The sequence below is a fragment of the Watersipora subatra genome, chromosome 3 (genome assembly GCF_963576615.1).
Source record: "Watersipora subatra chromosome 3, tzWatSuba1.1, whole genome shotgun sequence".
Lineage (NCBI taxonomy): Eukaryota > Metazoa > Bryozoa > Gymnolaemata > Cheilostomatida > Watersiporidae > Watersipora > Watersipora subatra.
Genome location: NC_088710.1, coordinates 36,144,724 through 36,160,108, shown reverse-complemented (window position 1 = coordinate 36,160,108; position 15,385 = coordinate 36,144,724). Strand labels below are relative to the sequence as shown.

The 15,385-nt window shown below is 33.9% G+C and overlaps 2 protein-coding genes across 2 annotated transcripts; both read right to left on the bottom strand.

The window, feature by feature from the left end:
* Positions 1-126: 126 nt before the first annotated feature.
* On the bottom strand, positions 127-8,638 carry LOC137391610 (solute carrier organic anion transporter family member 4C1-like). Its single transcript, XM_068078128.1, has 9 exons — positions 8,534-8,638; positions 7,182-7,361; positions 6,240-6,339; positions 5,614-5,732; positions 5,232-5,492; positions 4,112-4,304; positions 2,398-2,967; positions 811-875; positions 127-600 (listed from the first exon to the last, which is right to left on the bottom strand). Exons 1-7 carry the CDS (start codon positions 8,619-8,621, stop codon positions 2,805-2,807), a joined length of 1,104 nt encoding a protein of 367 aa, XP_067934229.1. The 5' UTR covers positions 8,622-8,638; the 3' UTR covers positions 127-600; positions 811-875; positions 2,398-2,804.
* LOC137390559 (solute carrier organic anion transporter family member 4A1-like) lies at positions 8,637-15,385 on the bottom strand (the record flags this gene model as incomplete). The annotated part of the gene is made up of 4 exons (XM_068076888.1): positions 15,312-15,385; positions 12,900-13,046; positions 9,680-9,798; positions 8,637-8,690 (listed from the first exon to the last, which is right to left on the bottom strand). Coding segments are annotated over exons 2-4 (312 nt in total), but the record flags the coding sequence as incomplete, so codon positions are not given.

The window sequence follows — 15,385 nt, the reverse complement described above, 5'->3', positions numbered from 1 at the left end:
CAAGTTTTCTTTGCTGGCCACCAACCAAGTTGGTTCATTACGCAGCCTTTCTAACTCCTATAAATTCATATTCATAATGTTTTGAATTAAGGCTTCCAGATTTTAATATTACTGTATATTGTTTGATTTAAAATGGTTTTGAAAGAACAAGCAAATTGAAATGCTACAACTACCAAATAAACTGGCAGGGTCTGACAGTTTGTTTCATAACTAGTCAGCACCTAAACTAAATGCCGTAAATGGCAACAAGTAGCAGGCTGTCATTGTTTTTTTCTGACTATCTTTAGCATATCCAGTAAGCTTTCAGTGAAAACTGCATTCTCTCTTATAAGCTTGAACTCTTAGCTGCATCTGCTATGTCTGCAACACTAGTATCTGACTCATCCTTGGCATCAGCAGCAGGTGCTTTGTATAATACCAATGCTAGACTACAGAATAGGGCCGATATAATTTTCATTCCTGCAGCGTATCCAATCGTTCTTAAGGAGAGTTTCTGGTTGTCATAAGCCCAACAGGACCCTTTACTTCCATTCTTATCTTGCCAGATGCTGCAACTTGTGTCAATTATTGCTCCATAAAGGAAAGGTCCTGGTATGCTGCCTATAACAGGGTTTTTATATTTAACATTAAACCTGTTCCTGCACACAAGTGCTTATTAATTGAAGATGACATAGCACATCAGTTCTTGCAGCAATCAACATACACCTTTTTTATATATTTTAACATTACATTGATTCTAGCAAACTATTCAGCCATCTAGATTCTGCTAGTTTATTTCAGAAGACAAGAAAATGCGCTTTAGCAACTTACCTAAGAATTTAACGAACGTGCAATTGACAGCGACGCTGTAACTGCGAAGTTCAGGACTGACTACCCTGTTTAAAAGACAGCAACAAAACTTTTAACCCAAATGTTATTCCTTAGTAAAACATGTTTATAGCTTTGTATCTTTCTATCTCAATACTACTCTTGGTAGTCGACTTCATTTTCAATATCATGTAAACATGTATTTGTTCATGTACTCTATTTAATTGTGAAAGTCAGTGAAGGGAAGACTTGCAGACCTTTAGTGTGTTTATTAAGTGTGGTACAGTAAGTGATAGATGTCAACAAGCACACTGCGTACAATTGCATAAAACAATGTAATGTGATACTGCACATAATTACATAACTCACTGTAATGTGATACTGACATACAACTAAACCTCATTGTACCACACTGTAAAAAATTACATGAAGCACTGTGATGTGATACTGATAAACTGTAATGTGATACTGATACACTGGAATGTGATGCTGATACACTGTAATGTGGTACTGATACACTGTAATGTGGTACTGATACACTGTAATGTGATACTGATACACTGTAATATGGTAGTGATACACTGTAATGTGGTACTGATACACTGTAATGTGGTGCTGATACACTGTAATGGGGTACTGATACACTGTAATGGGGTACTGATACAGTGTAATGTGGTACTAATACACTGTAATGTGGTAGTGATACATCATAATGTGGTACTGATACACTGTAATGTGATACTGATACACTGGAATGTGATGCTGATACACTGTAATGTGGTACTGATACACTGGAATGTGATGCTGATACACTGTAATGTGGTACTGATAGACTTTAATGTGGTACCGATAGACTGTAATGTGGTACTGATACACTGTAATGTGATGCTGATACACTGTAATGTGATGCTGATACACTGGAATGTGATGCTGATAGACTTTAATGTGGTACCGATAGACTGTAATGTGGTACTGATACACTGTAATGTGATGCTGATACACTGTAATGTGATGCTGATACACTGGAATGTGATGCTGATACACTGTAATGTGGTACTGATACACTGTAATGTGGTGCTGATACACTGTAATGGGGTACTGATACACTGTAATGTGGTATTGATACACTGGAATGTGATGCTGATACACTGTAATGTGGTACTGATAGACTGTAATGTGGTACTGATAGACTGTAATGTGGTACTGATACACTGTAATGTGATGCTGATACACTGTAATGTGATACTGATACACTGTAATATGGTAGTGATACACTATAATGTGGTACTGATACACTGTAATGTGGCACTGATACACTGTAATGGGGTACTGATACACTGTAATAGGGTACTGATACACTGTAATGGGGTACTGATACACTGTAATGTGATACTGATACACTGTAATGGGGTACTAATACACTGTAATGTGGTTCAGATACACGGTAATGTGGTACTGATACACTGTAATGTGGTACTGATGCACTGTAATGTGATACTGATACACTGTATTGGGGTACTGATACACTGTAATGTGGTACTGATACACTATAATGTGATACTGATACACTGTAATGTGATGCTGACATACCTCATTGCAGTAACTATCAAGGAGGTGCTGATGATGGGGGAAAGGAGATAAAGTAGGAAGATGAGAGGCAAAAAGACACTATACAATAGCGGGCAATCCAGTTTGCACTGGCCATTAGTTACTGTAGTATTGGCAGAGTACTGAATACAGCTGCAGTTGTTGTAGATCTGCAATGAAACATAAATAACCACCACGGCGTATGTCCAACAAAGTCATTCTACAAGACTAAACCAGCCTACTCTATATAGTGTTGGTTTTACCACTACAATGATTATTCTTCATGTACTATTTTAGGCTTTTATGGTGTTCCTAATTCAATATTCTTTATTAACTTTCCTTGTCTTTTTAGGTAGTGCTTAATCCATAGACAAACAGTAAAACGCCATTTAATACGTAATTTACATAAATCATGCCTGAGTTTCATTTCCGAATGGTCGATGAGTGCATCCAGCGTGGCAAGGTGAGAAATACTGAACATTATTCGAGCAGAGTGGCTCATAAGTAGCTGTGGTGCAAGCCCTTCCTCTGTTACAGCCTGACATGAGAGCTGGTTTAGAGATGACCTCTTGGCTACAACAACAGATATTTGTTGTAAGCTAAAGTAGGAGTTTAAATGAAGCAAACTTATATACGGTGGGTCTGAATATAAGTCTCTTATATACAGTGGGTCTGAATATAAGTCTCTTATATATGGTGGGTCTGAATATAAGTCTCTTATATACAGTGGGTCTGAGTATAAGTCTCTTATATACAGTGAGTCTGAATATAAGTCTCTTATATACAGTGAGTCTGAATATATGTCTCTTATATACAGTGGGTCTAAATATAAGTCTCTTATATACAGTGGGTCTGAATATAAGTCTCTTATATACGGTGGGTCTGAATATAAGTCTCTTATATACAGTGGGTCTGAATATAAGTCTCTTATATACGGTGGGTCTGAATATATGTCTCTTATATACAGTGGGTCTGAATACAGTGAAAGGAAGGTTAAAATAAAGGGATTCGACATATTTATTGAACGGAAGAGTAGAGGAGGTTGAGCGTAAAAGATCTGCTAAACAAATCAGAATAGAGTGATTCTAATTAAAGTGAATAAAATGCAAAAAAATATTGAAATTAAATACATTGAGTGAAAGGATAGATTAGAAGGTGTCTAAATACATTGAGTGTAAGGATAGATTAGAAGGTGTCTAAATACATTGAGTGAAAGGATAGATTAGAAGGTGTCTAAATACATTGAGTGAAAGGATAGATTAGAAGGTGTCTAAATACATTGAGTGTAAGGATAGATTAGAAGGTGTCTAAATACATTGAGTGAAAGGATAGATTAGAAGGTGTCTAAATACATTGAGTGAAAGGATAGATTAGAAGGTGTCTAAATACATTGAGTGTAAGGATAGATTAGAAGGTGTCTAAATACATTGAGTGAAAGGATAGATTAGAAGGTGTCTAAATACATTGAGTGTAAGGATAGATTAGAAGGTATCTAAATACATTGAGTGTAAGGATAGATTAGAAGGTGTCTAAATACATTGAGTGTAATGATAGATTAGAAGGTGTCTAAATACATTGAGTGGAAGGATAGATTAGTAGGTGTGTACATGCATTGAGAGAAAAATTAGGATAGAGAATTAGATTGTTCCAAAAGTGTCAGGCACAGAGTTGGAAAGATAGATTTGCTAAATAAAATATATGTGTAGATGTTACTTACTCAGTGTAATCTACATTCACTCCAACGAACTTCACTGTTGGACATCTCGCTAAGTAGACCGGAAGGATGCAGATACACAGCAATACAGCAGTAAGAACCATCTTGAGAATTTGTCTGACGCTGAGATTCAACTTCTTAATAATACATCCAGTGAAGAGCTGACCAAGCACAGCTGCTGATATCAATGCCAGTCCTATAATACACTGCATAGTGTACTGGTAATATGTAATATGTAGAAGCAACTTGTAGTAGAGATAGCCTCTAATAAAGGCATTTTAAAATAGAGTTAACCTTTGGTTCATATAGAATAGAGCTGACTTTTAACTTCAACTTTAAAAGTCTCAAACAGAAATACATGTATTGTACAAAAGTCAACCAGCAAGTTGATTTGTAACAACACTCATCTGCAATGAGTTTTAGTAGTTGCGCTCAACTTTCATTATGTGACCAATAATTTTCTATATTTATATTCTTGTTCATAGAGAATAGTAAGTAATATTCTGATCAACCTTCTTAACGACTAAAGCGAGTTCAGAAGTAACACGATTACAAAAACTGGTTAACAAATCTAAGTCTTTAAAAGTCCACTTCTGCTCATATCAATCCTTTAACAAATCTTTCTATAATGACTTGAACTATGAGGAAACTAGGATCTAGCATATTTCATACAATAAAACTATATTATCTGCTGATGTTGATTCAGATAGTTTCAGTCAATTAGCCATGACATGATGAAAAATTCCTTGGGTGCATATCTAGATAGTCTCTGTTACTGACGGGTTGGGGATCTTGGCTATGTTCTGGCATGAATGGTGCAAGTAACTTTCTGGTTAGGGTCGATGCAGTCTACATAGCATTATCAGTATACCCTAGGTGTAATAGAGACACCTACACATAGATATCTTGTAGGACATGTTCGTTTAGTATTAATATAATGAAGACAGTATCACACTCAGCGCCTCATGTTCAAGACACAAATACTTTATGCCCCCATTTTAGATAATCCCTACTGTATTCACCTGCAATTACTACGTAATGTAAAATATATTCTATTAATTTTGAGTGTATATTCTAAAATATCAATTTTGTATTTCATAAATCATGAGCATTCTAACCTCACCTGTGATTGATGAAGCCCACCGAGGGGATATTCGAAACTGAACGATGAGAAGCTTTGGAAAAAATGTTGAGAAAGCAACAACAGTCCCCAACTCTGCACTGACTGCTATCGTCAAACACATGAAGCAAGAATTTTTTAGTAGGTACCAGGTAGCCTTTGGTAAGTCTTTCCAACTCATACCAAATCCAGGTTGACTAACGCTACCTTCAGTTCCATTGTCATGCGCTTCAGAGACTTTGGCTTTAGCAATCACTGCAGTGTCTGTTAAAAATTTGGTAAGACAATCAGCTTTTTACTAACAAAACTTTTTTCAAAGCTTGATTCACAAGAACATAGAGCATTCTGTTGCAAACGAGTAAAGTTACCAATTTTTTATCTTTACCTGGAAATTCTCTAGGAAAGAGACAAAGGATCATTGCAAGGATTGCAGAAAAGATTATGGCAATCAGAAAACCAATCCACCATGCACCAACCCATGCAGGGTCTGAGGAAGTGAGGCCACTGCAAAAATAGAAAACCATAGCCTCACATTTCAGTCATAGAATCATGCAGATACAATGTAAGAGGTTTAAGGAAAGACAATTCTAGAGAACAAAATATTTTAGCTCTTGCCTGAGTCTTACACAAGATTGTGTTCATGTTTACTATGATTATTATTTCATAAAACTATTACATGATTTTATTGCATTGTAATTGTTATACTTTATTATACTTAATTATAGTGTATTGCATTAAAGCATTTGCTATTAAGAGTGTTAAATCATATATTGTTATGATGTTAGATAGTATACTATATTTAGCAGCGCTTTTCATTATTTTATATTAGAACTACCTTTTGTTATGTTGTCCTAAAATAATTTTTATTATAATATGTTAGAATAACATTATGTTATATATGTTGAAGTTACTTTTTTTTACGCTCACATATTATAGTAGAATATATAACTATTAACTCTAGATTGATTTCTGTTAAATCTATCAAAAGAATAAAATTTAACTGAAACTCACTGAGGCGCAGGTGCAGGGTAGTCAACATAGACTTCCAAAAGCTGTCCTCCAGCAAGGAATCCTATAGCTGGCCCAAGAACTGATCCAACCCCAGCTATACCTAAACAAAAATAGTATGCAAAATAATAATCTCGTATTATCATGAGTTGCTTATAATCAAATCTTCTATCATAAAGCTAAACGTAATTTTAGTTGAGTGCAGTTCTTAAACTGTGTTCACAAAGGTGTTTTACTCTAGTTGAGTGCTGTTCTTAAACTGTGTTCACAAAGGTGTTTTACTCTAGTTGAGTGCAGTTCTTAAACTGTGTTCACAAAGGTGTTTTACTCTAGTTGAGTGCTGTTCTTAAACTGTGTTCACAAAGGTGTTTTACTCTAGTTGAGTGCAGTTCTTAAACTGTGTTCACAAAGGTGTTTTGCTCTAGTTGAGTGCAGTTCTTAAACTGTGTTCACAAAGGTGTTTTACTCTAGTTGAGTGCTGTTCTTAAACTGTGTTCACAAAGGTGTTTTGCTCTAGTTGAGTGCAGTTCTTAGACTGTGCTCACAAAGGTGTTTTACTCAGCTGTATGCATTTGACAATAGAACTTAATAAATTCGTAGCAACCAATGATTACATCTCAGCTATCAAGACAATCAAATTATTGTAAACTGTTCTGTGCACTTCATTGTCTCATCTTAGGCTTATGGTTTTCTTAACTAATATTTTCTTATGATCGACTATCTGCCATCATCTACTCTATCATCTACTACCATCTACTCTATCTCTATCATCTACTACCATCTACTCTATCATCTACTATCATCTTCTCTATCTCTATCATCTACTACCATCTACTCTATCTCTATCATCAACTGCTATCCACCTATATTATTAGTTTTCAGAGTTGAGTCAGAGCTGAAGCTGCTGCTGACGTGGAGAGCTTCTAGCGCATTAGCAATACTCACCAATATATAGAGCAGCGGAAGCTGCTGAAGTAGACGCCTCTAAGAAGGCGAGACCGAGAGTAAATAAGCTCGTGCCAGTGAAACCATTCAGTATCTGCCCAATAATGAGCAGGATTACAAAATGTTTTACACTTTGCTGCTCGGTCTCTGCTTCGTTTCTTGTTATCTTTGCTGTAGAACCTGAAGATTTACAAAGTTGTAAAAATTGGAAACTAAACAGTCTTTCTGGCCAACCAACATAGAATTATGATAGATACAACGAATTAGCTTGACAACGGGTTGTCAGGTGATACCATGATCCAAACAAAATCGACATGCTTTACATCTTACTAACACTCACAACGCAATTATGATTATAATTTAGAAACATGTATGCTATTGGTCTTCTCTGACATCACTGACTTACAGCCAACTATGATTGACTAGTTCTGTGAGATAATAAGCTCATTCAGTATTTTCTGCATCTGTCAGAATAGAGCATTATTCAGGCATACATGTCTGAATAAAGTGCTATTCTACAACTGTCCTAATAGTACAATATCTAAAACAAATGAATAACGAATTACAGGCAAATTTCTATTTTTAGGTTTAAAATTATAGAGAACATTTCAAATCTCTACGTGATATGCTTATCAAGGCAACATATCAGTAGCAACTACATGTAGTATATTAATAGATACTGTACATACAATAATTCAGGATAAATATTGACTAGCAGGTGCTTGCAATAGAATTGATACTAGTGCTATTTCACGTCAACAATAATATTTTCTAAAAACAAGTACAACTGACAGATGATGTGCGCTGTTATGTACCTGTGAGTATACATACTCAACATCCTGATGTTACAGGTCAACATGTTTAAAAATTATATCATATGGGTTGAGGCAGCAGTGCCACTGCCTTTGTTAAATTCTTATCATTTCTATCTTCGCATCCAATAGCCACATGCTATTTTTACTTCTGCATCGAATAACCACAGGCTCTTTCTCCTTCTATGTTCAACAACAACAAGCTATTTCCACTTTTGCGTTCAACAACCACAGGCTATTTCTACTTCTGCATTCAACAACTACAGACTAATTCTATCTCTGCATCCAACAACCACATGCTATTTCTACCTCTGCACCCAACCACCACAAGCTATTTCTACCTCTGCATCCAACAACCACAGGCTACACGTGTTTCTACTTCTGCATTCAATAACCACATGCTTTTGCTACATCTCAATTCTTAATGCAATCACAGGCTACTCGCATTTGAAGCGGAGGCTCTCATATAGCCTCAGCATAGCACTCATCATATAGCACTCATCATTAGCTAAGCAATGGCTAACATTCCCTATTACAAACCATTTCTTGTAGTCTGAGATCTGGCTATGGGATCATACGGAGGAGAGGCGAACTGAGGGAGGCACATGATGAAGAGTCCAATACACATGAGAGTGAAGCTACATGCCATGAGTCGTGGCTTGTGTCGTGTTGAGCCATTATAACCAACCAGAATCACCTAGAAGAAGCCAATCACCATCATTGAATAGTTTTGGTCAACAAAGAGGTAAGAAAGTAAGCAAGGCAGTGTTACAAGACATACCCTGTGTGACACGATACCTTGTGTGACATGATACTTTTTGTGACATAATACTTTTTGTGACATGATACTTTTTGTGAAATGATACCCTGTGTGACATGATACTTTTTGTGTAGGTCAACTTTAGTTTCTAGAATATCAAGTCTTGTGTTTTCTGTATGATGACACAGTTTTTCAATTCGTGTTTATGTAAATAAATTTTTCTATTGGCAGTCTGAAAACATTTATTCTGAACGAAGCAAAACTAAAACAGCAATACAACACTTGACCCCTTCCTCTGACCGCCATCCTCTCCTTCCTCCTTTGCGTGCCATCATCTAAATAGCTAATGCAAAAAGTAAAGAAACCAATAAACCGCTCGTGGTATTATTAATTATCTTTCTGTTCTTTTTTCCATGTGTACATTTTTGTTTATCATGTAGTAATATAATTTTAATATGTATTCATCACAAATTGCAATCATTGCACAGGTGCAAAATTTATGCAACTATTATGTCCAATTAAGTTTTGTGTGGACTTGGAAGGGATTAAAGCGTGTATATGACAAAACGCTTTTCTGTTTCGACTTACGAAATGGCTTACAAAACAAATTAATTTTGTAAGAAGGAAGTTTCACTGTATTTACCTAACAATATAACAAAACTTAACAGAGGCTTCGCTATAGCTTGGCTGTATATTGTTTGATAAATAAATAATGCTCATTCATTTGAAAACTTGCAGACCATTCCAAGCCGCTGACATATCAATTAGGAGTAATTGTACTTTATTCCTACTGCTGCCACAGAAAGTTCAACTTCTAATTTTGGGATGAAGAAAGCTGACTATTTACTGTGATGAGAGGCTTGGCACCACCTATTCATTATCAGAATGGTTCCAAGTCATCAAGTTGTCAGAGTAGAGTTACGAACCACCAATGCTCCTGCGAGATCTTCAAATACCGTCACGAGACTGGTTACACGGCTTGACAGCTCATATCGTCTCTCATACATCACAGTGTTTGAGTTGTTGATGCCATTGATAGCAAATCCTGCAAGTGCATCTGATTGTTCATGCTAATTAAGGTTATTATTTTTACAAAAACTATATAACTATAAAAATACATTTGATGGCCGTTCTTTCAAACAGGAGCAACTAAGAGTCGTGCTACCTTGTGTTAACTAAAAGCAGGATAATTATATTTCTTGGACAACAATGGCTATCGTTACATTAAACACTTTTTTTTTCGAGTTTTTTGCAATTTAAAAACAATTTATTATGTTTCAAAAAGAGTTGGCAGGTTATGCATAGCTAACGAATTACTCTTGGTCTAATTTCACATCCTTTACTGGATTTCTTTAGATCATTTGAGTTTGATTTTTAGACACCCTTTTTTAAATGCATTTGTTGCTACTGTAAAGTATATAGCCCTGGTTATTCTTGATTCATTGTAAGCTTTAACAATTTAATACTGGAGATTATCACACGGTTTATTATGACATATCCATGACACAAACGTAACAAGTTAAATATAAAAATTTACTCTGGAGTTTAAACGTTCACCTATTGATAAAGCCTGAGTCTAGTGCTCACACATAGTAATACAAGATGAATAAAGCAGATGCCTTGTATGTACAGTGAGATCTTGGGAATGAGTCGCTACTCGGTTAATGGAAAATATGACCGCACTCTCTTCCTTCAGTTCACCATTCTGTGTAACCACTTTTTTCCTGTTAATTGCTTTGTTATCTAAACAATTTGACCTTAAATATACAGGCACTGAGAGCATTATTATTGAATTGTGGGTGGTGGCAGAGGCATCTTCCCCATAGATAGTGTCACTAGTTCATTTGCTTGCCAAAAAAAGTACGCTTGTCTTGCGAAGGTTGTCTGGAATTTTTTCATGTACCATAACATGTTGATAGTTAATGTCTCCACAAGCACTATTTTGAGGTGCCACATTTTACCTTGGTAGCACTAAAACTAGTAGGTACATCGTAGCAGCATCATAAATTTTTAACAAATCCAAGAAACTTGTGCGATTAGTTATAGTTTTATAGCTTTATCTACTGTTTATCAAGGTAAGTGACAAAATTATAGACACCCCAAAACTAAATAGAGAAAGTCTAGTTTATAAGATAGAGTTGATAATTAACAGGGTCTGAAAGTTTGATGCGATGTCAGTGATGCCTTGAATGCCATACGTATCAAACTATGGAGACTTATGTCAATATTGTTAGACTGGCGAGAAGGGTACCTGCTCAAGTAAAGCTTTAGTTTTACATGTAGATAACTAAGTCTTGACATACGGCAAATTGAAGACATGCACTGCAAATACTGGTTGCTTTGACCTTTTACTGTCCTTGTTGCTATTTACTTGCGCTGTATATACAAAAGGAGCTCACAATTTCTCTCATTGGTTTAGTTTGTTGTCTGACAGCATCTATTCATTCAGTTGTTTGTACGCAGCCTGCATCATTCAGAACAGTTGATATCTGCAATAGGCTTCACCTCGAGCATTATTCTCTCATTTTAAACCTTATCTGATCTGATCTTGCCTTGGTATATATCTTACTGCATCCAAAACTCATATAATTTCGCATGCTGAACTTTAAAGTTTTTTTTTATAAAAACACAGAATTATATATGCATTATACATAGTATTTATATATATATATAATTATAGCTTATAACATATATTATAGCGTATAGTAACGTATATTATAGCATATATATTGTAACATGAGTATACATATAACACATCTGTATATATCTATAGTTGTGTGTATTTATAACAAATAATGTATTTATATTATATATATGCATATACTAGCTGTATTATCCAGCGTTGTCCGGGTAATAAAAAAGTCTTTGAACAGAACATTTATTTGTATTTAACATATAACAACATTTGTCATTGCTAGCTGGATGCCCGGCGTTGCCTAGGTGTTAAAAATCAGCTTATAAACAATGAAAGGTAATTGTTACTTGTTATCACCACTTGCTATTAGCCTGGCACATTGCCAATGGCTAACTTGAGTAAGCTTGCTAATAAGAGCTAACTATTTGCTCTCACGATTAGCCATGCATAAAATGACTCTACCGCTATCCATACCGTTGCGCCATCACATTTTGTCGTAGCGGAAAGCGGTAGCGTATTTGTTTCCATATTATGACATATATTGCCTAATGAATTAATCAAGCTCGTGTGGCTTAGTTAGTAAGGTGTGGGACTGACAAGTGGGAGGTTCCAAGATCAAATCTTCTGCGATACGGATTTATTATTCCAAGACTTTAATAGCTATAGCTGGAAATGTACACATACACACGACCAACTTAGAAAAATATATAGATTATTCATCTATATAAATCTCAGTGTTTGTTTATTGGTCTGTCGTTAATATGTCCAATTATAGCGATATACTTTTACACATAAAAAACCGCTGCTCACTGGAATTGAACTCAAAAACCCCTGTTTTGCAGACAAGCGTATTATCCATTACACCACACAGTATGCTAAAGAATAACTATGCACATACTTATTACACCTGCCAATAATCAGTGGTGATCAGTTAAAATACGCATGCTTGACGCTTCAACTAGAAAAAAATATGTGTCTTAACTTCCCCAAAATGCTATAAATATATATATAGATAGCAAAAACTTAATTTAACTTACAGCACACACAGAAATAAACAAACACCTTCATTTAAAAGTTAGAATAGTAAATGTTGTACATTTTGATTAAAAAGAAATTTTCTGTGCAAAACCTTTTTAATTACTTGTGCAACGCCGGGCATTCAGTAGTATATTATATAACTAAAGTACTTGTACTTAAATTATATAATACATAATAGTTATATAGTTATAAAAACCATGGGTTTTCAGCTTATAGAATAGTTCTATAATAGATTATCTATGAAGTCTAATCAATACTTCCACATTTGATCTAGACAATACCTACACTCCTGCTCTAGGCAATACTTACACAAAAATTAAAAAAAATAAAAAATACCCCTACCTGTATACCTTGCTGTTTATATGCAAAAATGCTATAGAACACTAAGCTGTTAGGCCTATGCGCAATATGTTTTTATCAGCCTGCTGTGAATGGCTGCAGTTACATCTGCACATATACATTTATAAGCCTACCTTGAGTGATTGTACAGGCCGTCATTACGACAAGAAAAGCCTTGGCATTGGAGAACGCTTGCAGCCATTTTGGTCTGCAAGCCTTTGTATAGCCACAAGATGTGTTGACTTCCTTCTTTTTTGTTTCTTGCAAAGCCATTTCCTAGTCTGCAATATTATGAAGTGAAAACAATCGATAATACATTAATATATTATTAATAATGGGATAAAATAAATTGATAATACCTGAAGCACATACATATAGACATGTAATATCAGTTACATATACATTGACATGTAATACCAGTTACATATGCATAGACATGTAATACGAGTTACATATACATTGACATGTAATACCAGTTACATATGCATAAACATGTAATACGAGTTACATATACATTGACATGTGATACCAGTTACATATGCATAAACATGTAATACTAGTTACATATGCATAGACATGCAATACCAGTTACATATGCATAGACGCGTAATACCAGTTACATATGCATAGATGTGTAATACCAGTTACATATGCATAGACATGTAGTACCAGTTACATATGCATAGATGTGTAATACTAGTTACATATGCATAGACATGCATTACCAGTTACATATGCATAGACGTGTAATAACAGCTACATATGCATAGACATGTAAATTGTATGAGACTACTGATTTGATTCTGCTTAAATAGAAGTAATATGCATGGAGACTGAAGTCTGAACGATATCTGCAGAACCTTGCAAATATTGCTGGTTCTTTTGAGCAACTGCTAGAAGAAGTAGTTTGATTCACCCATTCACTTCTGACCGTGTAACCTGGAAGATGTGATTTGTCTTTATTCTCTAAGCCATAGAGTGCTGGTGATGTGTACATATTAGTGGGTTGATATGTAATATTAGTGGGATGATGTGTACATATTAGCGGGATGATGTGTACATATCAGCGGGATGATGTGTACATATTAGTTAGTTGATATGTACATATTAATTTGATGGTTTGTACATATTAGTATATTAATATAATAGGGATGTGACTAAGTGGATAATTAGTAGTGTATTTAACTAAATGTATAATTAGTGATATATTTACCTAGTGTATAATTAGTAGTGTATTTACCTAGTGTATAATTAGTAATGTATTTAACTAAGTGTATAATTAGTAATGTATTTAACTAAATGTATAATTAGTAACGTATTTACCTAGTGTATAATTAGTAGTGTATTTACCTAGTGTATAATTAGTAATTAATTTAACTAAGCGTATCATTAGTAATGTATTTAACTAAGTGTATAATTAGTAATGTATTTAACTAAATGTATAATTAGTAATGTATTTAACTAAATGTATAATTAGTAGTGTATTTACCTAGTGTATAATTAGTAGTGTATTTACCTAGTGTATAATTAGTAATGTATTTAACTAAGTGTATAATAAGTAATGTATTTAACTAAATGTATAATTAGTAGTGTATTTGTCTAGTGTATAATTAGTAATGTATTTACCTAGTGTATAATTAGTAGTGTATTTACTTAGTGTATAATTAGTAATGTATTTAACTAAGTGTATAATTAGTAATTTATTTAACTAAATGTATAATTAGTAATGTATTTACCTAGTGTATAATTAGTAATTTATTTAACTAAGCGTATCATTAGTAATGTATTTAACTAGTGTATAATTAGTAATGTATTTACCTAGTGTATAATTAGTAGTGTATTTACCTAGTGTATAATTAGTAATGTATTTAACTAAGTGTATAATTAGTAATGTATTTAACTAAATGTATAATTAGTAATGTATTTACCTAGTGTATAATTAGTAGTGTATATACCTAGTGTATAATTAGTAATGTATTTATCTAAGTGTATAATTAGTAATGTATTTAACTAAGTATATAATTAGTAATGTATTTAACTAAGTGTATAATTAGTAATGTATTTAACTAAATGTATAATTAGTAATGTATTTACCTAGTGTATAATTAGTAGTGTATTTACCTAGTGTATAATTAGTAATGTATTTAACTAGGTGTATAATTAGTAATGTATTTAACTAAATGTATAATTAGTAATGTATTTAACTTAGTATATAATTAGTAATGTATTTAACTAAATGTATAATTAGTAATGTATTTAACTTAGTATATAATTAGTAATGTATTTAACTAAGTGTATAATTAGTAATGTATTTAACTTAGTATATAATTAGTAATGTATTTAACTAGTGTATAATATTGATTTGCTAAAGCCTTTAATGGATCAAGAGTAGTACATGTAAATGTTTAAGGGAGAAAAAGAGCAGCCACCACACTAGGTTATGTTTATGTTGATGTTAAGCTGTAGCATAACACAACATCAACTCACTTTTTACTCTTTCAAAACTTTTAGTTAAACTAGGCTACCGAGATACTTTTGTGGGTTACCTTCTCTCTGCCCGGTGCTGAATGGATTCCTGATGAGATACAATATTGACTAGAGTCTTTGAACTGAATCTTTT